The sequence below is a fragment of the Lynx canadensis genome, chromosome C1, assembly GCF_007474595.2.
Source record: "Lynx canadensis isolate LIC74 chromosome C1, mLynCan4.pri.v2, whole genome shotgun sequence".
NCBI classification, from domain to species: domain Eukaryota; kingdom Metazoa; phylum Chordata; class Mammalia; order Carnivora; family Felidae; genus Lynx; species Lynx canadensis.
Window position 1 is genome coordinate 17,714,323 of NC_044310.1, and position 26,170 is coordinate 17,740,492.

The window sequence follows — 26,170 nt, forward strand, 5'->3', positions numbered from 1 at the left end:
GCCTGCTTCGTTTCCTGGCCTCAAAGCGCCATCTCGGTTTGGGGGATACTTTACCGTCTCTCTGCCACCTTCTAACATACCTGCTTCCAGGAGACACCGAGTCTCATAATTGGAAGGGAAAATGGGACTTCTTTATAACCAGAGGTCTAAAGTGCGGTCTAAAACAGGGATCACAGACCCAGGAGTCCAGTTCTCTGACGGGTCGTTACCCCACCCCCAACAAATCAGACCCCTTGGAGGGTGGATCCCTTGGTTCTTTCTTTTCTGGGAAAGGGGAGAGCGATCCAGGTCCTTGTTGGCTGGGCTCGGACTTCTGAGAGTGAGGTTTCCTGACCAGGAGGAGAGAGGAAGTGAAGGTGGAGGGCAGGAGGTAGACGAAGGGGAGACCAGAGAAAAGTGAATGCTGCTAGTCAAAGTCACGTGACTGGTAAATGGCACGGCTGGGATTTGAAGCCAGGTCTGTCTGATAATAAAAGCTGCGGAGGGGCGCCCGGTTGGCTTCGTTGGTTAAGCGTCCGACTCTTGATTTGAGCTCAGGTCATGATCTCACAGCTCGTGAACGTGAGCCCCGGGTAAGACTCTGTGCTGACCGCGCAGAACCTGCTTGGGATTCTCTCTCTCCCTCTCTCTTTGCCCCTCCACTGCTCATGCTCTCTCTCTCTCTCTCAAAAAAAAAAAAAAAAAAAAAAAAAAAAAAAAAAAAAAAAAAAAAAAAAAAAGCTGTGTTAATTCCGTAAGCCAGAGACTATCCCCTGCTTACTGGGTTTTTCTTCACTGAGGCCCACGCTAGAGGACTCATGAACCAGGAGGCTGAGACTCAGGGGCGGCGGGAGCTCAGCAGGTGCCGGAGAAAGGTATGACACTCATAAAGATGTGCTCCAAACCTCCCTCCCCCCAGATCCAGATGGTCCCTTGTGGTGTCAGCCCTTGGTTGTCTACTGTGACCTGACCTTTGACATTGTCCAGGGATGCTTTCTGTAACTGCCCCGTCACCCCAAAGGCAGTGGGGTGATGTGACAGCCAGTCAGCCTCTGACCTCGGCCCATTCTTGTCCTCACCCTTCTTAGAGCTCGGCCCGAAGCCGGCGAGTCAAAGGATGGGGTGGCTGCTGCGGCTGGGGTTTCTAAAGTGCCGTAAGAGCCCTCTATGGACTCAGGCAGGATGCGCCCAGGCTCTCAAGTCGGTGGCGTCTTGGGTCCTTGGAAAGCTTAGACTTGGAGGGATGCTGAAGAACGCTTACCTGGCCATGTAATGCCCTAGTGTCCCGCCTCTGACTTCAGCCTTCTGGAGGCTCTCAGCCCTCCAGTTGCCAGTAACGTCACCCTCGATTTCTGATTCCCTCTCCCCTCCTCCTCCTTCTTCTTCCCCCTCCTCCTCCTCTTCCTCCTCAGGGCTGCTGTCCCAGCAAAAGGTCAGTGTGTGAAGAGACACTGGGGGCTCCCCAGGGACCAGATTGAGCCCTGGTGATGAAAAGCAGCTGGTCCAGGAGGAAAGGTTGTCTTTCAGGGGATCTTCCAGGAAATTCAGGTCCTGGGAGAATTCGTGGAGGAGGAGAGGCTCCTGACACCCATCCCCACCTGGCCCTTGGCCCGGTCCCTTCTTGGTTAAACAACAAGACTCGGGCTCATCCCGGGGAGAGGAGCCCCCAGTGCTGGCCCCGCTTCTGTCTGAAGCATCCGCAGCCGAGGAGCCTTCGGCCTGGCTGGGAGGAGTCCAGGTGCCCCCCACCTCCGAGTGCCCCGGGGTCCGGTGGTCCTGCCCCAGGAAGGGCGGTGGTTCAATGTAGGGCTGGAAGCTGACACCGTCATCTGTGTCCTCCTCATCGTCCTTCTCCTCCTCAGCACTGTCCTCCTCTGATCCTGCCTGGACGGTGGCTGGGGTCCTGACACTAGGGCTCGGCCTGACCCTTCTGGTCAGTTCCTTTTGGGGACAGAGGATCAAGGCATCTGGGGACTCAGGGCCACAGGGCTGAAAGGTTGCCACGGGGCGTCTGTGTCCAGTAAAGTCCTGATTTGGGGAGGGGAGAAAAGAAGGGAAAATTTAGGCTTTCCTGAAGCCTGGGTCCCCCCCGGAAACAGACCCCGAGACAAAGATTCAAATGTAAATAGTTCTTTTGGGAAGTGATCCCAGGAAACACTAGCAAGGAAGTAGGAAATTTCAGTGGGGCTGGGGAGAGCCGCCCATAAGACGGTATCATCAGGCAAGTTACCCCTGGGGTAACTGAGCTGGGGGCTCAGGGCACCATCGGGTGAGGGGCGGGGCGGGGCGCAGAAATGTCTAACACAGACGTTGTCATTCAGTTGGGATTTCCCTGCGGGTCCCAGCGCCAGGGACTTTGAAACCACTCCTGTGGTTTCAACCACTCAGAACCATCCTCAAAGCCATCCTGACCCAAGTGCCCACCACACCTCACCTATGGCCCAGCCACCCTCAGCAGACCCTCATTTGAACAAATTGGACCCATCTGACCTCTCCAGGCATCCCCCCTGCCCCAACTGGCCCACATCCTTAAGGAAGTGAGGCAGCAAGCAAGGGAGGGGATCCCAGGGTCAGCCGAGGCAAGACTCACCCTTAGTTAAACCGTGAACTAAGTGTTGGGACCCTTCTAAGATTTCCCCTTTTGGTACCACCCTCTCCCCTTCCCCCTTCTGGGCATCTCTCCTGAGTCCCAAGGCTGGTGGCCCTGCTCTCAGTACCTGACAAACCCGATGAAGTTATTTCACTATGGAGACTGAAGGCACTGCTCCCTCCCATTTGAATGTTGGCGAAGTTCAATTCAAATTGAGTATCTGCCATTTGAATTTGGCGCCAAAGGAATGAATTACTAATGGTGGAAATTTAAAGACAAAGACAGGAGATGTTCGCGGTGTGGACTATCTTGATAGTCTGGTCTGTCCGTCTGACCTATGGTCTAAGTCCAGCCCCATTTCCTTACTCTTAAACAACCCTCCCCCTCTGTTGCACATGCCCAGATTTGCCATACCAGGGCCCATGGCATCTTTGCCTGCTGAAACCAGGGGTTGTCTGTGAACCTCCTCCAGATCACATGGCCTATGGCAATGACCAACAGCAGTGGAAGCAGAAGCAACAACCCCAGGAATACCCAGTTGGCTCCTAAGGAAGGAAGAAGAAGAACCACAGAAACAATGACCATGGCTCTCATCTATCAAGTGCCCCTGTGCAGCGGGCTTCGCATACATTATCCCACGTGATCCTCATAAGAATATACCGCCCCTACAGATTATGGAAGCCAAGATTCAGAGAGGTTATGGAAGCTACCCAAAGACACACAGCGGGTATGGTGAAGCTGGGATTTTAATTGAGGTGAGTCTATCTCTAGACCCATGCTCTTGACCACCTTATGATAAAGATGGTCTGTCCCAGGGTGGGGGGGGGGGTGGGAAACCTCACTTCTGTACCACTTTGCACTCACCTGGGGCCCCCAGGAAGAAGCAGGTAGGCTTAGAGAACCCACTGTACTTAGGATCACCAAAGGTGTAGATGGTTCTGGCACTGAGGCAGTAGGGTCCGCTGGTGTCTGGCTGCAGGGGGATCTGGACTGGCTGGCCACGGGGAGTGGCTGGAAATCGTGTCTGTTCGGAGAGAGAACAGGGGTGGGCAGACCTGCTGCGGGGATGGGCTCCGCACAACCGGGACAGCGTGGGGCTGGCAAGATACTGCCGTGACCCCCACATCTTTCCCTGCGTTAAAGTTTAAGCATTAAGGGAGCACCTCCCAGCATCATCTGGCTTCTTTTCCACCGAGTCCTGAGGTACAGATGGTCTGAGCTCAGAGGCAGCCCTGCCACTCAAGGTGCCCCTTGTGTGCCGCCCCCCCAGGGCCTGCGGGGCCTTCTTTGAAGGGCAGATTCCACAGGCTGCCTGCGCTCGGAGCCTCACGGTGTATTTGGGGGTAGGGAGCATCCTTCAGCCATCACAGACCCGGAAAACGCTAGGCCTTCCCTGCCCAGTCTGGTGTGGGTCACATGTGGTGACTAGCACTTGAAGTGTGACTGGTCCAAACTGAGATGCGCTCCAACTATAAAATACACACGGGCTTCCAAAGACTGGGTGCGGGGCGCCTGGGTGGCTCAGTCGGTTGAGCATCTGACTTCGGCTCAGGTCATGACCTCACGGCTCCTGAGTTCGAGCCCCACGTCGGGCTCTGTGCTGACAGCCCGGAGCCTGGAGTCTGCTTCAGATGCTGTGTCTCCTTCTGTCTCTGCCCCTCCTCTACTCACACTGTGTCTCTCTGTCTCTCTGTCTCTCTCTGTCTCTCTCTGAAAAATAAACCTTAAAAAAACCTCAAAGACTAGGTGCAAAAAGTATGTAAAACATGCCAACAGTTTTCATATTATTTACATGTTGAAATGATAACATTTTATGGGATGAGATAAATTATTAAAATGACATTAACTTGGTTTTCTTCATTTAATGAGGAACATTTAAAATGACACATGTGGTTCACATTATATTTCTTTTTTTAATTGTTTAAAAATTTATTTATTTGTTTATTTATTTATTTATTTATTTATTTATTTATTGAGAGAGAAAGAAGGCAGAAGTGAGCAAGGGGCAGAGAGAGAGAGAGAGAGAGAGAGAAGTGGGACTTGTGCTCACCCGATGTGGGACTTGAACTCATGAACCGCGAGATCATGACCTGAGCAAAAGTCAGACACTGAACAACTGAGTCACCCGGGCGCCCACTCACATTCTACCTCTATTGGACGGGGGTGGTCTAGAATGTTTGAGTTGTTCTTGAAGAAAAAAAAAAAATTTAATCTTTGTTTATTTTTGAGAGAGAGAGAGAGAGAGAGAGAGAGAGAGAGAGAGAGAGCGCAAGCGGGGGAGGGGCAGAGAGAGAGGGAAACACAGAATCCGAAGCAGGCTCCGGGCTCTGAGCTGTCAGCACAGAGCCCGACGCGGGGCTCGAACCCACGAACCATGAGATCACGACCTGAGCCAAAGTCAGATGCTTAACTGACTGAGCCACCCAGCTGCCCCTAGAATATTTGAGATATCCTTAAAGGCAGGGACCGTCTGAAGACGATCTATATCCCTGGGATCCAGAGTACATATGCAGAGTGTCAGGAGTGTGAATGCTGGTTCAGCAAGACAGAAAGAACAAAAACAGGGGACAGTAAACTACACGGGTCAAATGTGGCTTGCCACCATTTTTGTACACAGCGTTTTCCTAGAACACAGCTATGCCCATTTATAGACCTAGTGTCTATGGCTCCTTCTGTGCAGTAGACGTAGAGTTGACTAGCTGTGAAAGCCCACATGACTCTCAAATTCAAAGAACATTTGCTATCTGGCTCTTTACGGGAAAAGTTGGCCGACCTCTGCCATCAATAAACATGTGCAGACAGGCACATGTTCCTATGTGAGAAACGAGTCTGGAGCTGGGTATTTGTGGTAGTCTCTGGGTACTTTTAGTTTTCTTCCTAGAGCGTATCTGTACTTTCTGATTTTTTGGTAATGAATCCAGGGGCTTGGCAAGCAGGCTTCCTAGCGCCTCTCACGCTTCAATCAGATATCATTGGGAAAAAAGGATTTCATAATTAAAAATGAAATATATATATGTATATGGGGTAGAAAAACTGTGCTGTTACCACCTATAATGCGAAGGGGCAGGATACCCTGTACTTGGCCTCTTAGGGGGAAAAGGGCAGGGGTGGGCCGCAGGCCAATCGTGCTGCACAGAGTCAGGGAGTGACTGCCAGGGAGTGACTGCCAGGGAGTGACTGCCAGGGGTATGCTGGGAAGGCTTCCTGGAGTTGGTGTGCAGAAAGCAGGCAGGGAGGGTGAGAGGCACTGGGTTTTGGTGGGGCGGTAGGGGATGGGGGGGGGGGGGGTCTAGCCAGGGGGCAGGAAAGAGGCTTCCTACCTTATTCTTTGTTCCCTCCTTCCAGAAATCCACCTCGTACTTCAGATCCGGTGGGGGCATGCAGTGTGGCAGCTGATATGTGGCATTGATGCTCAGGATCTCCTCCTTCCGGGTGACTACCAGGACGGGTGGGGCTGGCTCCACTGGCAGAAATAGAACCGGACCTGTCAGCATCTATCCCCCTGCCCCCAGGCAGGTCTGCTCCCCCACCCTCCAAACCCCCGCTCCCCCCAAGCCCCGCCCCCAGCCCAGAGACCGCTCCTAGAAAGGGAAAAATGGCTCTAGTGTTTGCATCAAGAGCCTTCAAGCCATTTGGTTGAAGTCTTGCAGTGACCTTGGAAGGGAGCAACCACTATTCCCATCTTACAGAAGAGGCAAACTGAGGCTCGGAGAGGTCAAATGAACAGGCCAAGCTCACAGCTAACCTGCCTTTCCTCATGCTGTCCCTTGCACCTGGGCGCCCTTCCCGTATCGCTGGGCTGTCAGAATCTTGCCCACTTGGTGCCATATCACCACAGAGCAGCTACAAACAACACACACGCCATTATCTCGGTTCTGTGGGTCAGAGTCCAGTGGACTCCGATTACATATTAAGCCCTGGGCAGGGAGCTGGAGGGAACGGGGATCTTGACCTCCAGGAGCTGGAGGAAATTCGGGGGAAATGAAGTATGCAAACTACCAAAACTCAAGCGAGAAAATGACCAGGGCCACAGCCGAGGGCAGGAAAAGGCAGGAAAGGTCATTCGGCATGGAGTGTGCTATGGGAGAATCAGGAGAGCTTTAGGGAGGCGGAGGCAAAGCCAACATTAATACTACTTACAAAAGTAACCTCCTCGCCGCCTCTTTCCTTCTAATCTCTTATTCCTGTCCATCCTGTCCGTCCGTCCATCCACCTGTTCATCCTTTGCTCTTCTAGCCTGTCTGCCCGCTCGCCTTCCCACCCTTCCTTCCTTCCTCTTCCTTTATACTGTCTTCCTGCCTTTAGTCTAGCCAACCACCTGCTCTCCTACCGTCCACCCTCCCCATCCATCCATCCTTCTTCACTTTCCATACATCTTTCCTTCTTGTCTGTCCCCCCTCCCTTGTTCTCCTTCCCTCCTGTCCTTCCGTCCCTTCCCAGGCAGCCAGTCAACCTTCTATTTGCTTCCATCTAGCCCGTGACCCGTCCATCTGCCTTTCCTTCCTGTTCTCCATCTTTCCCATCCACACATACTTCCTTCCTGGTGAGCATGTCTTTCCATGTAGCCTTCTTCCTTCCCCTCCTCCACCGTGTCCTCTGCACCCCCTCCATGCGTCCTTTCTTCTTACCCATCCGTCCTTCTACCCTTTTCATCCATCCACCCAGCCAGCTTGTACCCAAGTCAGTTCTTCTTCCTTCCTACTCTCCCTCCCTGCCACCCTTCATTCAAGCCCTTCCTCCTCTCCATCGGAGCCTTAATTTGCTCGCAAGTATTTTGAGAAGGCTGGGCAGCGAGTTACAGATCTCAGCTCCGTGAGGATATTGTCTTCTCCTTCTTACCACCCCGCCTCACTCTTGGTCTGGTTCAAATACCGTGTTCAAGACTAGAAAGACCCAGATTCACGTTCCATCTCCATCCCTTATTAACTGTGTGTCCTGGCAATTTCCTTAACTTTTGTGAATCTTACTTATTATTTTTTTTTAAATGGGGCAATGAAAATGAACCCCACAGGTCTGTCGTTAGGATTAGAAATAAAACATACTGGGAAGAGAAAAGTGCTCTCCTCACTCAGTGTTTGTTTGTTTGTTTGTTTTTATGACATTTATTTATTTATTTTTGAGAGACAGAGCACGAAGGGGGGAGGGGCAGAGAGACAGGGAGACACAGGATCCGAAACAGGCTCCAGGCTCTGAGCTGTCAGCACAGAGCCCATTGCGGGGCTCGAACCCATGAACCGCGAGATCATGGCCTGAGCAGAGGTCGGACACTTTACTGATTGAGCCACCCCGGCACCCCAACACTGGTGATTTCTGAATGTGGTACACATGGGGGATGATTTCCTCTCTATTTCTATTTTCTTTGCCCCCCCACCCCCAATTTCTACACTGTACCGGAGTTACTTTTGCAACTGGCATTTAAAAAAAACTGTTTCTTTTTTTCTTTTTAATTTTTTTTTCAACGTTTATTTTATTTTTGGGGACAGAGAGAGACAGAGCATGAACGGGGGAGGGGCAGAGAGAGAGGGAGACACAGAATCGGAAACAGGCTCCAGGCTCCGAGCCATCAGCCCAGAGCCCGACGCGGGGCTCGAACTCACGGACGGCGAGATCGTGACCTGGCTGAAGTCGGACGCTTAACCGACTGCGCCACCCAGGCGCCCCTAAAAAAAAAATTGTTTCTTAAAGAGAACTTGAACATAAAAAATAGCACCAAGCGTATGCCGGCAGAACTCCCCTGACACCCTGCCACGATGCCAGGCTATGTGGGGCTGCCTCTGCTTTGGAGAAGTGGAGACAGTGGCCGGGACAGCAGGGCCTGGACAGGGAGCCTCCCACCTGGTCCCTTAGCCACAGACCTACCGTCAAAAAGGTAATCCAGGTACTTGGACTCCACCGGGGGGGACCTGGAGCCGGTAGACACTGCCCACACACGCCCCTTGAACTTGTTGTACAGGTCTTGTTTCTCCAGGCACATCAGAGAACAGGCCAGCTCTTTGGTTCCCGCACACTGTTTCACTTTTCGCCACCGTCTGGGGGTCGGAGCGCTGAGGGAGGAGACAGGAGAGCGTGGGCTGCAGACTCAGCCTCTGGGGCCAGGGAGCTTGGAGAACACCGGCTCCCTTGTCCCTTCATCCACCTGATCGTCCACCCGTCTGCCCTATCAGCCAGCCACGGGCTGGGACAGAATGAGAACAGTCCGGTTAGGAGCTCAGGCTCTGGAGAGAAGCACGCGGTGGGATCCCGGCTGCGTCCCTCACTAGCTCCGGGGCCCCCGGCAGGCCAGCCTCCCTCCTCCTCCTCCTCCTCCTCCTCCTCCTCCTCCTCCTCCTGCCTCCCCAGGGCTGCATGGTGCTTGCCATCACTGGTACCAGCATCCACTCCCCACGTTCTTCTCCGCTCAGGCCTTGCGGCCACCTGCTGTGTGCCAGGCATCGTGCTGGATGTTGCGTGGCTGTCAGCGGGGACCCGCAGGCCTGTGATGCGCGTGTTCTGAGAACACCGGGGTCCAAAGAAGGGACCAGCACCCCGGGCATTATTCCTGGGGAACTGGCAATGCCAGGCAGGTCCTGCCCTCGGGAACGTGACGGGGAAGGGGTGAGAGGCAATCATCACATCACTGAGGTAAATCCGGGAGCAGGTAGGTGCAGTGACAAGGGGGAATGGCATGGCAGGTGGTGGGGGGGAGGGGGAGGGGGGGAACTCCTTTCCACAGGTGGCTCAGGAAAGGCCAGGAAGGTAATATTGAGGCCGCAATGGCAAAGCAGCCGGGTGAAGGCCTGGGGGAAGGAAGTGTCCAGAAAAAAGCAAGGAGGCCAGCGGGGCTCAAGGCCAGTGGGTGAGGCGGGGAGAGGTGTGGGCACAGGGGTGGGTGGGAAGAGCAGGCAGGGCCTGTCCGTCTTGCCAAGGAGCTTGGATTTTATCTCAAGTGTGCTAGGAAGCCACTGGAAAGTTCTGAACAGGGGGGGCTGAGGTGACCTAATTTCTGTTTTTGAGAGATCAACCTCTGATAAACCAGCTGGGAGGCCGCAGCAGCGGTCTAAGAGAAAACAGAGGTGAGGATGGCAGGAATGGGCTGGACTGGGGTTATATTTTGGAGGTAAGGCCCACAGGACTTGCTCGTGGACTGGATGTGGAACGTCGGGCAGGGAGAAACCAGAGCGACTCCTGGGTTTGGGAACTGAACGACCCGTGAGTGGAGGAGGCTAGGTGGGGGCAGCAGAGAGGACGGATTTTTGGAAAGAACTCCTGTTTTGTTTCTTGGTGGAGCTACAGTATATAAACGTTAACAATAAAATGAAACCTGGTCTAGTTATATTCAATTTTTTTATGTGTATTTATTTTTGAGAGAGAGACAGAGAGAGACAGAGCACGAGTGGGGGAGGGGCAGAGAGAGAGAGAGGGAGACACAGAACCCAAAACAGGCCCCAGGCTCCGAGCTGTCAGCACAGAGCCCGACGCGGGGCTCGAACCCACGAACCGTGAGATCATGACCTGAGCCGAAATCAAGAGTCAGACACTCCACCAACTGAATCACCCAGGCGCCCCTATATTAACATGAGACAAAATATAAACTTCAAAGTCCAAAGAAATACGAAAGGGGAAAAGAATCACCACATAACGAAAAATTATTCCGTTTCCCGGGATGATATGAAAAACACTCTCCCCGGGGCGCCTGGGTGGCTCAGTCGGTTGAACGTCTGACTCTTGATCTCGGCTCAGGTCATGATCTCATGGGTCGTGGGACTGAGCCCCGCGTCTGGCTCCACGCTGAGCATGGAGGCTGCTTAAGGTTCTCTCCCTGCCCCTCCCCCACTCACACTTTGTCTCTCTCAAACTAAATAAATAAACATTAAAAAAAAATTCTCCCTGACTATTATGCTAAGTGAAATAAGTCAGAGAAAGATCGATACCATATGTTTTCACTCACATGTGGATCCTGAGAAACTTAACAGAAGGCCAGGGGGGAGGGGAAGGGGAAAAAAAAGTTACAAACAGAGAGGGAAGGAGGCAAACCATAAGAGACTCTTAAATATGGAGAACAAACTGAGGGTTGATGGGGGGGGAGTGGGGGATGGGCATTGAGGAGGGCACCTGTGGGGATGGGCACTGGGTGTTGGATGGACACCAATTTAACAATAAACTATATATTAAAAAAAAATTCTCCCTTATATGTGCCTGCTAAATAGATACACACTCTAGACAGCAAAACCAGACAAAACTATAGGAAGAAACAGAAAAACCACAATTATAATATGCCTCACTCAGTAATTGAAGATTGAACAAGTAAAAATAATTATTAAATACGTAAAGCACAAAAAAAAAAGAACAACGTAATTATCAAAGTTGGCTTAATGAACATAAATAGGACTGAAAAAATTGGTTGAGCCACACGTGAACCATCAGCAAATTATTATTTTTTTAAAATTTTTATTTATTTTTGAGACAGAGAGAGACAGAGCATGAGCAAGGGAGGGGCAGAGACGGCGGTGGGGGGGTGGACACAGAATCTGAAGCAGGCTCCAGGCTCCCAGCTGTCAGCAGAGAGCCTGATGCGGGGGGGGCTCGAACTCACGAACCATGAGTTCATGACCTGAGCTGAAGTCAGACACTCAACCGACTGAGCCACCCAAGCGCCCCAAACCATCAGCAAATTATTAACCGAAATATTAATACATAGTCCTATTGGCTTAGGGCCCCACCCTTATGACCGCATTTGATCTTAATTTCTTCTTGAAAGGCCCTATCTCCACATACAATCATGTAGGGGGTTAGAGCTTCAGGCTATGAATATGAGGGTATACAATTCCGTCCGTAACAGAGCTATTATGAATTACAGTGCTATGAATGTTCATGTACAAGTCTTTGTATGGACATGTTTTCATTTCTTTTAAATAAAGCTTTAGGAGTAGAATCTGGGAGATTTGGTAACTGAAGGGGAAACTTGACAAGAAACTGTCAAGCTGATTTCCAAAGTGACTGTACATTCCCACCAACAATGCAGGAGAGTTCTAGTTCCTCCACATGCTTGTCAACACTTAGTATTGTCAGTCCTTTTAATTTTAGCCATTCTAGTTGGTGTGTGGTTGCGTTTCATTGTAGCTTTAATTTGCCTTTCCCTAATGACTAAGGTTGTCGAACATCTTTTCGACACTCCTTATTGGCCACTCGTGCACTTTTTTGTGAAGTGATTATTCCAGTTTTTTTCAGGTGATTTGTCTTCTTATTGAGATGCAGGAGTTCTTTATCTATTTTGGATACTAGTCTTTTTCCAGTGTATATATTGTAAACATCTTTTTCTCAGTGGCTGGATTTTTTTCATTCTCTTTAAGCTTTTTTTTTTAAAGACTAAAAGTTTTAAATTTGATGAAATCCAGTTTATTAGATATTATGGACTAAATTGCATTCCTCCCAAATTCAAATGCCAAAGCCCTAACCCCCGATGACTGTATAGGCTTTTGGAGATGGGGCCTTTAAAAAGGTGATTAAGGGGCGCCTGGGTGGCTCAGTCAGTTGAGTGTCTGACTTCGGCTCAGGTCATGATCTTGCAGTTTGTGAGTTCAAGCCTTGCATCGGGCTCTGTGCTGACAGCTCAGAGCCTGGATCCTGCTTCAGATTCTGTGTCTCCCTCTGTCTCTACCCCTCTTCCACTTGCTCACTCTCTCTCAAAAATAAAAAGAAACATTAAAAATTTTTAAATAAAAAGATAATTAAGATTGAATGTGGTCATAAGGGTGGGACCCTAAACCAACCGGACTTAATAGTTAAAAAAAATTTTTTTTAATGTTTATTTATTTTTGAGAGAAAGACAGAGCATGAGTGGGGAGGAGCAGAGAGAGAGGGAGACACAGAATCCGAAACAGGCTCCAGGCTCTGAGCTGTCAGCACACAGCCCGACGCGGGGCTCGAACTCACAAACCACGAGATCATGACCTGAGTGGAAGTCAGACGTTTAACTGACTGAGCCACTCAGGCACCCTGGACTTATAGTCTTTAAAGAAGAGAAAAGGCTACCAGGCATACTTTCACACAGAGAAAAGGTCATGTGAGAACAGAGAGAAGGTGACCGTTTTCCACGGCCAAGGAGAGACGCTTCAGGAGAAAGCAAACATGCTGATACCTCGATCTTGGACTTCCAGCCTCCAAAACTGAGAGAAAATAAATTTCTGTTGTTTAAACCACTCAGGCTATAGTATTTTGTCATGGTAGTCCTAGCAGACTAATACAGATTTTGGTACCAGAAATCAGGTGCTAATGTAAGAAATAGCTAGAAATGTGAAAGTGGCTTTGCCCCTGGGTTTGGGTAGAGGTGGGAAAGATTTTCAGGTGCGTGCTAGAAAATGCCTAGAGTGCCTTGAAGAGACCATCGGTAGGACTATGGAGCCAAAGGTCGCTCTGGGGAGAGCTCAGATGCCAAGGAGGAACGTCTTACTGGAAACTGGGGGAAAGGTGATCGTTGTTATAAAGTGGCAGAGACTTGGCTGAATTGTGTTTTGGTGTTTTGTGGGAAATAGAAGTTGAAAGTGATGAACTTAGATATTTAGCTGAGGAGATTTCTTTCTTTCTTTTTTTTTTTTAGAGAGAGAATGTGAGTGGGGAAGGGGGAGAGGGAGGGAGAGAGAGAGAGAGAGAGGGAGAGAAGGGGGAGAGAGAGAGAGAGAGAGAGAGAGAGAGAGAGAGAGAGAGAGAGAATCTTAAGTAGGATCCACACTCAGTGCAGAGCCCAATGCAGATTCGATCTCACAACCCTGGGATCATGACCTGAGCAGAAATCAAGAGACAGATGCTCAACTGACTAAGACATCCAGGCGCCCCAGCTGAGGAGATTCCTAAGCAAAGTGTTGAAGATGTGACCGGATTTCTCCTTACTGCTTATGGTAAACGGAGAGAGGAAGACAGGCACATAGAAGGGACTGTTAAGCAAAAAGAAACCAGAAGTAGAAAATTCTCAGCCTATGCATATGGCAAAAAATTAGAAAGCATGTTCTAGAAGGAACACCATGGGTGTGGTTGAAAACTCATTTCATGAGGAGATCATGGATGCGGCTTGCTGATTTAATCACCCATCTCAGCAGAAGCCAGGAACAGAGGTGGAATTATAGTTATCTATCTACCCATTTCACACTCACTGAAAAAATCTAAAGCAATAGCTAAGTAGTGTGATCAGCACAGCTAACATACACATTGTGTCCTTTAAAACCATTTTCCAGGGGCGCCTGGGTGGCTCAGTCGGTTAAGCATCTGACTTCGGCTCAGGTCATGCTCTCGCAGTCCGTGAGTTCGAGCCCCGCATCGGGCTCTGTGCTGACAGCTCAGAGCCTGGAGCCTGTTTCAGATTCTGTGTCTCCCTCTCTCTCTCTCACCCTCCCCTGTTCATGCTCTGTCTCTCTCTGTCTCAAAAATAAATAAAACGTTAAAAAAAAAATTAAAAAAAAAAAACCATTTTCTACTAAGTGGACAAACGGCTGATTCTGGTTTTAGGTCAGGAGTTGTGCAAATGATCCCGGAACATCTTGTTATAACAGCAATAATCAAAACTACCAGAGTCAAATTAAAAGGACTCTGGAGCCAACCTGAAAAGATGTTTTGCTGGCCAGAGATGGGACAATTCAAGTTTTAATGAGTAGACAGGTTGCAATGGATTGAAACCATCAGATATGTTTAAGCACTCGAGTTCATAACGATTAAAAAAAAAAAATTGATCACCTTTGGGAGATGAGAAGGAATTCAATTCGTGATCTGGAAAAGTTGAGAAAAAAAAAAATGAAGGATATGTCCCATCTTGCCCATCTGAAGAGTACCACTGAATATCACATACTGCAGGAGAGGAAGCATGTCTTTGTAAAATAATTCCAACTAATCCATGAAAAAAAAAATGATACAATTAGAATATCATCATTTTAGAATCCTCACAGGTGTTTAAAAGCGTCAAGGGGAAGGAAAACATCATAAAGTCCAGAGGATGGACTTTCAACCCTAATCAGTTTATTCTGGGTCCACTATTCCCAGCTTTGGGGCTTTGAGCAAAATATCCTCTTGCAGAAGGCCTCGGCTGCTCCCTCCTCACAGGGCTGTGTGTCAATAAAGACACTTAATGTGCCGACACGGTACATGTCAGGTGTTTTCGGCCTCCTGATATATTTCTGTACAGTTCTTTTCTTTTTTTTTTTTTTTAAGTTTACTTACTTATTTTGAGAGAGAGCGCACACGAGCAGGGGAGAGGCAGAGAGAGAGGGAGAGAGGATCCCAAGCAGGCTCTGCACCGCCAGCTCAGGGCCCAACGCAGGGCTCGAACTCACAAACCTGAGCCGAACTCATGACCTGAGCCGAAACCACCAAGAGTCGAATGCTTAAGTGACTGAGACCCCCCCACGCGCCTCCCCCCTACAGTTCTTTTTTTTTTGAAAGCTTGCTGGCCCGTGTGCCCTTTTGCAAGGCAGGCCCCCATCGCTCGTGTCTGGACGCTACAGAAGGAGGGACCATGACAGAACAGGAAGCGCACGAGCTTTGGGGTCGGAGGGACTTGGCTGTTTCTTCCTGTTCCATCCTTGGTTTCCTGGGGTAAGTCACAGCACCTCTCTGAGCTCAGGCTCCTCGCCTCTAAAATGGGGGAAATGCAGGCATGCCTGGGGATCCAGGGAGCAAAAAGCGACCTCTTCACGCGAGACCTTAGCGCTCAGCCTGGCACAGGCGGGTCCCGCGTCCACAGCGCTCACCTCCCCCTTCCTGCTTCCTCCTCCTCGCCAATCCTAGAGGAGTCCTCCTGCCTCTCTGCTTTTATCACCTTACCCTCCTCAAGTGACCTCAAGGTTCTTGAGGAAAGAACCTCCAGTGACTCCCATCTGGGTGCAAAGATGGCAAATTTGCTTCCACTTTCAGATTCCTCTGGGTTGGCCTGGACTGCCCGTTGGGCAGGACCTCAAGTCGCCGTAGGGGGAGGGTTGTGGAGCGACGCTTAACACAGGCTCTGCAGGAGATATGTGTGCCCTCCCTTGTCAGCTGGCACAACTCCAAGCACCTCCCCCAGGCCCTGGAGAATTCTACCACTGGGCCCTCGTAGCTCTCCTCAAGCCGTGTTCTGACTCTTCTCAGAGATCGTCCCCACCCCCTGCGGGCCCATCACCTGGGCCCTGTGCCCTAGTCGACATCATTCTCGCCGCCAGACCTTTATCTCATTCTCTCCAGGTAGCTGCCCATGCTATCTCCCCCGGGACACAGGGAACCGGGAAGATGGCCACACCCCGCAGCGGGCCCACACAAGCCCCTCCAGCCTCGGCCCACCTCCTCAGTCTCCCCGAATGCCAGACTGGAGGCTCCCCTCTACCTTTGGTAGGCCACAAAATAGGTCACATTCTGGGAGTAGCCAGGCCCTGGGAGCCATGTCAGGTACACACTGAAGTTCCGGGAGAGCAGCGTCACGTTCTGAGGAGGAGCCAGATGGGGCCTCCCTGTGGGAGAGAAAGAGGTCCTGAAGCCTGGAGCTCCTGGCTGCTCTTGACGTGGGCCATTTGGAGCTGACCAGTGGCGGGCTGGGCAGTCAGGCGCTCACTGAGTTTGAGAACCAGGAGTCATCTGGGGTGGCTAGAGCACAGGGGACATGGTGTCGGCTGGGAGCCCAGGGTCAGGATTCCAATCACGGCCTTGCCACGGACCGGCTGTATCGCAGGCCCTTCCCCTCCGTAGGCCTCAGTGGCTGCTCTGTCCTATGGACAGGGAGCTCCTGCCCATCCTGGCACATGAGGGTTTCAGAAGCACACTGCAGGACAGGAGCCACCTACTGGATTTCCTGGACTCCAGGAGGGAACAGGGTCTCAGGAGCAGGGGCTCAGCTCTGTTCGTAGCCACGTCCCCAGAGCCTGTCTGCAACGGTCCCGGGCTCAGAGTAGGTGCACAATAAATATTTGTTGACTAAATGACTATTGTGATAATTTGGATTAGTCCAAAGGCCGCCCAACTGGTCTCCCTGCTTCTAATCTTGCCCATTCTCCACAGAGCAAGCAGCAAGGGTTAAGATGAAAGTCAGATCATGTGGCGTTTCTGCTTTAAACCCTCAACTGGCTTTCACTTCATTCAAGGTTAAACCCAAAGTCTTTATAATCCTCCACAAGATTTACCTAATCCCAGCCACCGCTCTCCACGTGCTTGCTGCTCTCCAGCCACACTGGCCTCTCTGCTGTTTCTAGAGCCTGCCAGGCACCCTCTTCCTCCAGGCCTTTCCACAAGCTGTTCCCTCCGCCTAGACTGTTCTCCCCCTGGATCTCTAGCAGGCTCGCTCCTTTGTTTCCTTCACATCTCTGCCCAGATGTCACTGTCCCAGTGACACTTTCCCCTACCACCCTTAACTGGCTTCTGCTTCCCCTCTTCGGCACCTCTTCTTCACTGCTAACCCTCATCTTCTGAAATATACACCTGATGACACCTCTTCCCAGTTCTATGCCCTTCCCTCACCCTTAGAAAAATGTCCACGCTCCTTATTGAGGTACATGACCGGCCATCTTGTCAACCTCTCCCCAGTCGGCTCACTAGGCTCCAGCCAACCTTGTTTCTTGTCCTTCTCAAACTACTGCGTTCTCTTGGGTACCTCTGAACCCAGGGGTCTTCGACTGCCTGGTGTTTGTTCACCTTTTAATTTTTTTTTCACCATCTAATCCTTTAAAGACTTGATTCCAAAGTCACTTCCCTCGGGGAGTCTTTCCTGATATCTCTAAGAAACGGTAGTGGTGACTGATGGTGGGACACATCTGACTGATGATGATGACCGCAGCTAATGTGCTTTGCATCCTAACTATGTGCCAGGAACTACGCTAAGTACATTGGTTGCATTTCTTTGAATCCTCCCCACATCCCTAGGATGTAGGTACCAACTGTGACCATCACATTACACATGAGGAAACAGGCCTTCTCAGGTAATAAGCTGTAGAATCAGAATTCACATCTAGGCCTAGCCAACCCCAAATTCTGAACTCCTGATCATACTTCCTCCTCTACGTTCTTGTGGGGCCTGTTCAGCTTTATTCTTCCAACATCTGTGAACCGCTATTGGCCAATGACATCTGTGCCACGAGTTTCACAGGGGAACACAGTTCCATTCCTGCCCTTTAGAAGCTCGTGGACCCAAGGGAGAATTCAGCGCCCTGAAGTGTCACACGGGCCATGGTGGAAATCCATACAGGTTACAGAATGGTATCAGGGTGGAGGGTGGTTGTACCGATGGCTCTCAGCATGGCTCCCCGCTTCTGGTCTTTTAACCCAAATGTGGGTACCTGCTTCCACCCCATCCTGTGATCTTTGGCAGGAACTGGGTCACTGGGGTACAGGTGCTATCATTGTTCCCAGCTTTCCGGCTGGTGACCAGCAGAGGCCAAAGTCTATCTGCAATCAGCTTATAAGGTATCCTTTTTTTTTTTTTTTTTTTTTTCGCTTATAAGGTATCTTGTGGGCAGGACAGGCCCAAAGTCTGAACTTGGCCACAGTGGAGAAATAGCAACGACAGTAGTTACCTTATTAACTGAGCCTTCAAAGGGTGGGAGGCCCTGGTCTGGCACTTTATCCACAAAGCCTCATTCAACCCTCAGGACGAACCAGACTATAGGGTAGGTGCCATTCTCCTTCCGTGCAGGGACACTAGATTCACAGACAGACAGTAGGCAATAGGCCTGAGGCTACACAGCCAGTTTGCGTGGGGGCCAGGATCTGAACCTGGATCTGGCTAACCTTCACCCTAAACTATCACACAGTTTGTGTTGGGTACATTAAGTGTTCCTCCGGTAAAAGTAGCGTTAGGCCCAGATGGGAAAACTATTGAGTTTGACAGCGAAACAGGGGGACAGAGGACCCCCACCCCTCACACACAGGTACACTGTCCCTTACCAGCTGCAACAACAGTCACTGCGCAGAGGTGCCAGGGGCTGGGGCATCCCTGAGCTGACCCAGGTGGACGGACGGTCCTGCTCTAGCCACCCACCCCACAGCCAAAGCTGGACGAGCTTGCTTCAGCCTGAGCCTTCTCTTCAGGGGTCTCACCTGCCCTTTCCTTCCTGGGCCATTCCCCTCAGTGCCCTGGGCCTCAGCTTCCCCATCTGAAAAGGGAGAAAATAGACCCTACCTCATAGAAGGGTTGGGTTGTTTCGCTTTAAATAGGGTAATGTGCCCAGCACAAAGAAGTCTTAGTATTAATTATCAGTATTAGCTTGTGCCCCAGGGCCCTTCTGGGTCTTAAATTGTTAGCGGAAGACTAGGAAGTCTAAGACTGGGGGCAATATTGGGACCTTCTCCTGACTGGTTGGGGTTTGGCGGGTAGGTCCTATCCTGGGGTGTTTTGTACCCTGCCACCTTATTTACCAGTGGGAGCTCAGAAAAAAAGGTGCCTTTCGTTAGAGTAACAGCAGCACACAGACTAAGCCAGAGCTCCCTCCCCTCAGGTCTGGGAGGAACTTCTGAAACCGCCCAGGGGGAAAGGATGGCGGCTCCGGGGGAGGGCAGGGCACTCCCCTGACTTCCCCGGGTACCGAGGATCCAGCGTCCTGTGAATGCAGAGGACAGGGCTCTCGGGGAAACCTGAAACAGCACTCTGTAAATCAATGCAGCTGCGTTTCAAACTGCCACCGTCTTTTCCTGTTCACCTGGAGCTGGATTGGCAGTAGGAATCTGGGTCTGTTTCCTCCCGGAAAGCAATTGCAAAGACTCGGGTGTGTCGAGTTCCAAGCCCCCGTGTAGAAGAAAACGGGCGGTGGGTGGGCAGGGCGGATTCGCATCCCCTCCTCTGGCGGCGGCCGGGCTGAGGCCACTTCCCTCCTTCCGGGAGCTCCGCCGCCCAGGGCAGGCGCCCCGCGGCCCCTCCCCCCCCGCCCGCCCCGCGGCCCCCCGCCCTTACCTTGAGTGGACTGCAGCAGGCACAGGAGCAGGGGGACCCACCGGCCGAGCCCCGCCAGGCCGGCTCCTGCGCTGCCCGCCGGGCGCCGCCAGGTCCCCGCTCCGGCCCCGCCGCCCGCCGGCCGGCAGGTGGTTGCGGACGGCAGCCAATGGGAGGCCGAGCCGCGGGCCCCGCCCCCGCGGGCCGGGACTCGGCGGGGGCTTCCCCGGGGGCAGCCCCCGCCGCGGCGAGCTGGGCGGCCGGCCGGCTCCCCGCGCCACCGCGGCTCAAAGACGGCTGGAACCTCCTCCGGGTCTGCGTGGCGGTTTGCTCCGCCGCATCCTGGGGGTGGCGGATCAGTAAAGCCATGCCTGGGGGGAGGGGAGGAGAAGGGTTGATGACCGACGGCCACAGTTAGGGGTTCCAGTACGGGAGCTGAGTCAAACAGCACGAAGAGTTCAGGGCCAGTTCAACAGCACAGCCTCAGACACCATTGGCGGTGTCCGAGCGTGTTTTATGTGCCGGGTACTAAGCCAAGCACTTCCCGCACGTTAGCTACTTTCATCCCCCGCGAGAATCTGGTGGGTCAGTCCTGTGACTCTCTGCCTTCTTCACAAGGGGGTGACAGCCTCGAGAGCCGAGGGCCTACTTCCGGAGAAAGCTGGGGCCTCCGACACCAAAGCCTATGGTGTGTTACCAGTCACCCCGACAGTAACAGCTTCCGAGTGATGGAAACAGCCTCACCGCAGAATTGTCTACCGTCATTAAAAAGGAGGCTGCCGAGGGATATGTCACGGCTCGGCGAAGTTGGCAAAGTACTGGAGAGGCAGAAAAGCAAGTAGCAAAATATGGTCCCATTTAAAAAAAAATATGTGTGCGCATAAGCATGGATAACAGATCGAGGATATACACCGATATGTGGGTGGTTGTTAACTTCTGGGTGGTGAGGATATAAATATATATAATACATCACACATATGTAATATACATATGTGTGTATTATACAGATTATATGTATACATAGTACACACATGTGTGTATACATATATGTATATTATATATGTGTGGTGTGTGTTATATATGTATTATGTATATTGTTATAATATAATACATGTATTATATATGTACATGTATATATGTAATACATATGTATTATATAATCTATAATATATATAACATACATATTCTATATTATGTAATATATATGTATTCTATATTATACACATGTATTTTAAGTTTCTTCCTTCTGCTCATGTTTAGTTTCTAAGCTTTTCAATAATTTGTATGTATCGCTTTTCCGACAAGATTCTAAAGGTGATCATTGCTCTCCTTTATTAAATGTTATCTTCTTCTCTTTCTCTTTTCATTTTTTCTATTTCCCAGTACTTCCAAGGAGGTATTGCCTCCTCTTTACAGAAGAGGAAACTGCCATTTTGAGGACCCAGAGAGCTTATGCAGGTGCTGGGTTCTGGATTCGGCACCCGGCCTGACTGCATGGCCGCCCTGCCTTCGGGTACTTGCTTTGTCCACTCTGTGGGTATCCGTGACAGGCTGAGTGACCATTGGTGGGCATGATAAAGCCGGTGAACGAGGAGCAGATACAGAGCACAGAGAGTCCTGCTGCAGGTGCCAGCTCTCAACCTGTATCCCAGCAGTTCTTGGTTGAGAGAATGCATTTTCACAGAACTAGGTGCATCCAAAAGTGGCCCTGAGTTTGGCCCTGGGTGAAAACATTCAGGAATCTCAGGATAGTTCTGAGATTCGCATCTATGATTTCAGCTCAGTCAGCACTATTTAAGTTTATTGATTTATTTTTGAGAGAGAGAGAGAGACGGAGAGAGACAGAGAGTAGGGGATGGGTAGTGAGAGAGGGAAAGAGACAAGCAGGCTCTGTGCTCTCAGCGCTGGGTCCGACATGGGGCTCCATCCCATGACCTGAGCCAAAATGGAGAGTTGGACGCTCAACTGACTGAGCCACCCAGGTGCCCCTCAGTCAGCACTACTTGACAGGGGCTTACAGGGACCATGTTTGGACCTCAAAGACAAGGAAGATGGAAGAACCCCTGCCCCCCCCCCCAACCAACTTCATCCAACCCACTGCAGCTCTTTCAGGCCAAGAATCCCAGTGAACTGGGAGCAGGTTGGCGGTGGGGACAGGGCGCTGGGGAAATGTCTTCATCTGCCACCTGCTCCGCCCCCTTGGCTTGTCTGAATCTGGCACCTGTTTTTTGTTTTGCTTTTCAGTAGGCTTCAAGCCCAGCACAGAGCCCGGTGCGGGGCTTGAACTCACGACCCTGAGTTCAAGACCTGAGCCGAGATCAAGAGTCAGACGCTTAGCTGACTGAGCCACCCGGGCGCCCCGATGGCACCTGTTCTTTTTGACAAAACCTGCCACGTGCTTGTTCTCCCCCGCCCCTTTCCCCCATACCCTATAATCTCAAGCTAGGAAACCGTACGTCTGGATGACATTCTGAATCAACATGAAAGAACATTTTGTGACCATAAAGGTCAGGTTAGTTACGTCTCTCAAAACCTTAAAGGAAGTCATCTTGGATGCGGGTCAGAAAAATCTCAGCCAGTTACCACAACCTAGTGTCTATGCGGGTCCTCAGTGTGCCACTCCAGTACCTTTCCACTATCCCCAGTATTGCTCGTAAATCCATTCTGGTATAAAACGAGTATACTTCTACTGAGCTCTCTTTATCTAAAACGGCATTCAATACCCTTAATATTTATTTGAATCCTTGCTGTACAACAGCCTCTGCAGTTTACATATATATTATGGTGTTTAATCCTCACGACAACCCCATGAGGTGGGTATTTGTATCCCTTTTAACAGATGGAACTCTGAGAGGTTACGTCGCTTACCCAGGATCACACAGCTGATTAGTGATGGGGCTAGGATTTGAACCTTGGTCTGGCCGTCCTCAGAGCCCGTGGGTTTCAACTTCTGCTATTTATCCTCCAGATGGTTAAGGGCAGACAAAAATGAAATTCCCCGATCTTGATCACTTCCTGATTTGCAAAGATCACAGCACTAAACTGGGAGGTCAGCTGGAAAATGTTTAGCAAGTGGGTCTGGGGGGGCGGGGAACAGGAGGAAGCCCCGTGTCGGTTTCTGGGGTGACTCTCTCCATGACAAGTTCAACGTGAGGTCACCGAACACGGAGTTGTGAAGAAATGCACCCAATTGGTTCTTCTGAGCCTACGTAGGCCTGCATTTCTACACTGGGAAAGAACCATCACTGAGCTTCTCCATGGTTAGAACAAAGCACATCCCAAGCCCTAAGTGGGGAATAAGGCTTACATTCCACAGCACGAGGCTCAAGATGTCTTACACACGGTCAAGTTTACAACGTGGCCTCCACCTTCCCTTTGACCCTCTCTTCCAATTCTCTAGGCTCCAGCTACACAGAGTGCTCTGCTGGTTTCTCTCCCCCATTCTCTCCCTCCCTCCCTCCCTCCCTCCCTTCCTCTCCCTTCTGTCTGTCTGTCTGTCTGTCTGTCTCTCTCACCTCCTGGGGTTTTCCCTTCCCAGGTTGCTCTTCCCCCTTGTCCCCTAGTCAGTGCCTGTTGCTGCTTCCTGTCTCAGCCCCTAAGTCACTTTCTCAGGGCGCTTTCTTCACTTCCTGACTTTGGTTTCTTCCCAGTCCCCACATATGTCTCCTTCGTAGTACTTAATCACCATTTCACGGAAATCATATTTGTGCCTCGAATCTCTCTCTTCCTGAGTACATCCTCAGGACCTGGCACAGGATAGGTAAGACCCACGCACCTTCAACATCCGGGGCTCAAACACAATTCTGCATGCTCCAAACAACCCAGCTTCCCTCCTGGTTCTTGGCAGGAAGCCACTCACTTAAATGTTTACTAAGCTGAACTTGACATTGACTCATACTTACAAGACCTCAGTATCTCTTTTGAAAGTATGACTTCACAGTCATGTTTCTGTCCACAGGTGGGATTTTATAATCATGCCTCTTCCACAGACTCTGAGAATAATGTGTATAAAACCACACTGCTGTACGAGGATTCCCAGCCTCTCCCTCTCCTGCCTGGGCCAGCAAGGGGCCCAGCGAGACTGGATCAATAAACACTGGAAAAGGCAGGAGAGGAGGGAAAAGTGAGAGCCAACTGGGGCTTAGGCATTTGGGGAAGAAAGGAACAGAGGCTGCGAAGATGAGACATATGAAAGGAGAGGTGGAGAAAATGGATTTTGGAACTTTTTGTTCTGTGTTAGGACTGGAATCCCTTGTGGCATTTTTCCCCCCAGTTGCATGACTTAATGACTATATTAAACACTGTATGCTTCTTTTTTAAAATAATTTTTAAATGTTTATGTATTTGAGAGAGAGAGAGAGAATGAGCAGGGGAGGGCAGAGAGGGAGACACAGAATCCCAAGGGGTTCCAGGCTCTGAGCTGTCAGCACAGAGCTCGAACTCACCAACCCCGAGATCATGACCTGAGCCAAAGTCGGACGCTTAACTGAGCCACCCAGGCGCCCCAAACATCGTACACTTCTAAAGAGTGAATTTTGTAGTAGGCGAATTCTATCTCCATTGAAGAGAGGGGGGTTGCTAAGGGCACAGACAGGTGGAGCCAGGATTTGAACCTAGGCAGCCTGGAAACATATGGTAGCCTGGAAAGAGCCTAGGATTACCCAGCCTGACACAGCCCTTCGCCTGGGGCCCCTTCCCTTCCAGCCTCAGCCGCTCCTGCCGCTCCCTCTGGGCCTGGACCGGAGGGGGACTGCGGGGAGGCGCGGCCACCCGGCGGGGCGGGGCGGGGATGGGGACGCAGAGGCTTGGGAGAGGAGGGGCAGGGCGGCGCTGGCCGGGAACCCCTTCTCCCTTTCCCGTAAGAGCAGCCTGGCTCTTTCCAAACCTGCCTCAGTCTGCTCCTTCCAGGCCTGGGAAGGCCCCCAGGCGCTTGAGAGCGGCTCCCAGGTGTGCTGACCGCCGGGCGTGCAGAGACGGCCAGGCACCTGCCGGGACCCGGCCCCAGGCCCGCCTGCTTCTTCTGGGAAAGCGGGGGCGGCCGCGGGGAACCTGTCGCCCCGCAGCCACTCACCCCTGCCCCGGAGCCTCTGCTCACCTCCCCCATCCTTCATCTCAGTGGGGTCTCCGTTCTTGTGCTGGTCCTCCTGGGCCTGCCACGTGCTACATCCTCCTGGGAGCGGGGGGGGGGGGGGGGGGGGGTAGGGGGGGGGTCTCCTGACTCCCTCCCTCTCTTCCTTTTGGTCTTTCTCGAATCTCTTTTTAATGGTGAATTTTTGATTACACAAGCGATAGGTGGATACACTTTCCTCTTCACACGTTCTCCTATCTCCCCCCAATCACACCCAACCCACTGCTATTGCCAGTTTTTTTTGGGGGGGCGGATTTTTCCAAGTCTTTTCTCACGGACCCCGGGAACACAGATGATCCTGTGCCTCGGTCTGTGTGGTTTTATATACATTGTTTCATACCCTCATTCTGCCACTTGTTTCTGGCCCTTTTTAGCCGACAAAACTCCGTGGAGAATTTTCCCCACTGTACCCCCCCCCCCCCGCCTTCTTAAAGTATTCTATGGGTCAGATGTGTCACATTTAATCCTTCTCCAGTTGGTGGATATTTAGAAAGTTCTTAATTTTTTAAGATGACAAAACGCCTCAATGATCACCTCTGCGACCACCCCGTCTACACTCCGGCTGGTGTTTCTCTGGGGTAGATAATACTGAGATGTGGATCTGCTGGGTCACAGGATGCATTTGAAAATTTAGCAGGTACTGCAAATTGCTCTCTGAAGTGGCTAAACCAATCTAACTCCTACCAGTAGGACACATGAACATATCCCTTTCCCAACATCCTGACCAACCTTTGACCTCTTCAAACTTAAAAATGTATTGCCAAAAGTGTTTTCTCACTGTTGTGCTAATTTGCATTTCCGTGGGTGCTTCCTGTAAGTTCCAGGTTGCTCAGGAATTGGGGGTAGGTGATCTGAACACCAGACACACCCTGTCACCTGCTGTGTGACCTTGGGCACACCTAGTCACTTCTCTGGTCCTGGGCTCACTCATATACACCATCTCTCTGAGGCCCCTCTTTCTCTCTGCCTGAGAACCTTGGTCATCAACTTTCTCTTGGCTTCCCTGCATCCCTCTCTCTGACAGCTAAGGTTTCTTGGTCCCCAGGGAGTCCCTCTGCCCTTTCCAACCCCCTGCTCCCACCCTGCCAGGGCTCTGAAATGCTTGAGTAAGGCACCGTGTTCAGAAGTTCCCCACTGGAATACACACGTGTCCCCACCAGTGGACACATCTTCAACTTGCCCAATGTTCACGGAATAGCGTTCTGGAGGGGACATTCTGACCAGCTCACAGCAGGCAACACGGGCAGGACGCCAGATGGAAAGGGCTTTATTTTTTTTTTTTCCTTTATAAAACTTTATTTTTTTAATTTATTTTTGAGAGAGAGAGAGAGAGAGCATGAGCAAGGGAGGGGCAGAGAGAGACGGAAACACAGACTCTGAAGCAGGCTCAGAGCAAGCACAGAGCCCGATTGATGCAGGGCTCGAGCTCGTGAACCACGAGATCATGACCTGAGCCCAAGTCGGGCGCTCAACTGACTGAGCCACCCAGGCGCCCCACTTTATAAAACTTTAGAAACGTGAAACGTGTTGTACAGAAAAAAATTAAAAACTATTAAAAAATAAAAATAAAACATAATTCTACTCTTCAGAAAGATTCATTGCTGCCATTTGTGTGTCTATCTTC

The 26,170-nt window shown here is 51.1% G+C and overlaps 1 protein-coding gene across 1 annotated transcript; it reads right to left on the reverse strand.

Moving 5' to 3' along the window:
- Positions 1 to 696: 696 nt before the first annotated feature.
- On the reverse strand, positions 697 to 25,761 carry IFNLR1 (interferon lambda receptor 1). The gene is made up of 9 exons (XM_030328033.1): positions 25,704 to 25,761; positions 24,514 to 24,588; positions 19,440 to 19,760; positions 15,891 to 16,014; positions 8,429 to 8,613; positions 5,890 to 6,032; positions 3,434 to 3,593; positions 2,984 to 3,114; positions 697 to 2,007 (listed from the first exon to the last, which is right to left on the reverse strand). The coding sequence occupies exons 1-9, from the start codon at positions 25,759 to 25,761 to the stop codon at positions 1,237 to 1,239; spliced, it is 1,968 nt and encodes a 655-aa protein (XP_030183893.1). The 3' UTR covers positions 697 to 1,236.
- Positions 25,762 to 26,170: the final 409 nt, after the last annotated feature.

Bases quoted from the DNA above. Each gene is read 5' to 3' on its own strand.
- IFNLR1 (XM_030328033.1), bottom strand. From the start codon at position 25,761: ATGTCCCCTCCAGAACGCTATTCCGTGAACATTGGGCAAGTTGAAGAT. The intron at 3,594-5,889 runs GTAGGAAGCCTC...CTCTCCGAACAG, and splicing joins AGGAGGGAACAAAGAATAAG to ACACGATTTCCAGCCACTCC. The intron at 3,115-3,433 runs GTGAGTGCAAAG...TTCCTTCCTTAG, and splicing joins CTTCTTCCTGGGGGCCCCAG to GAGCCAACTGGGTATTCCTG.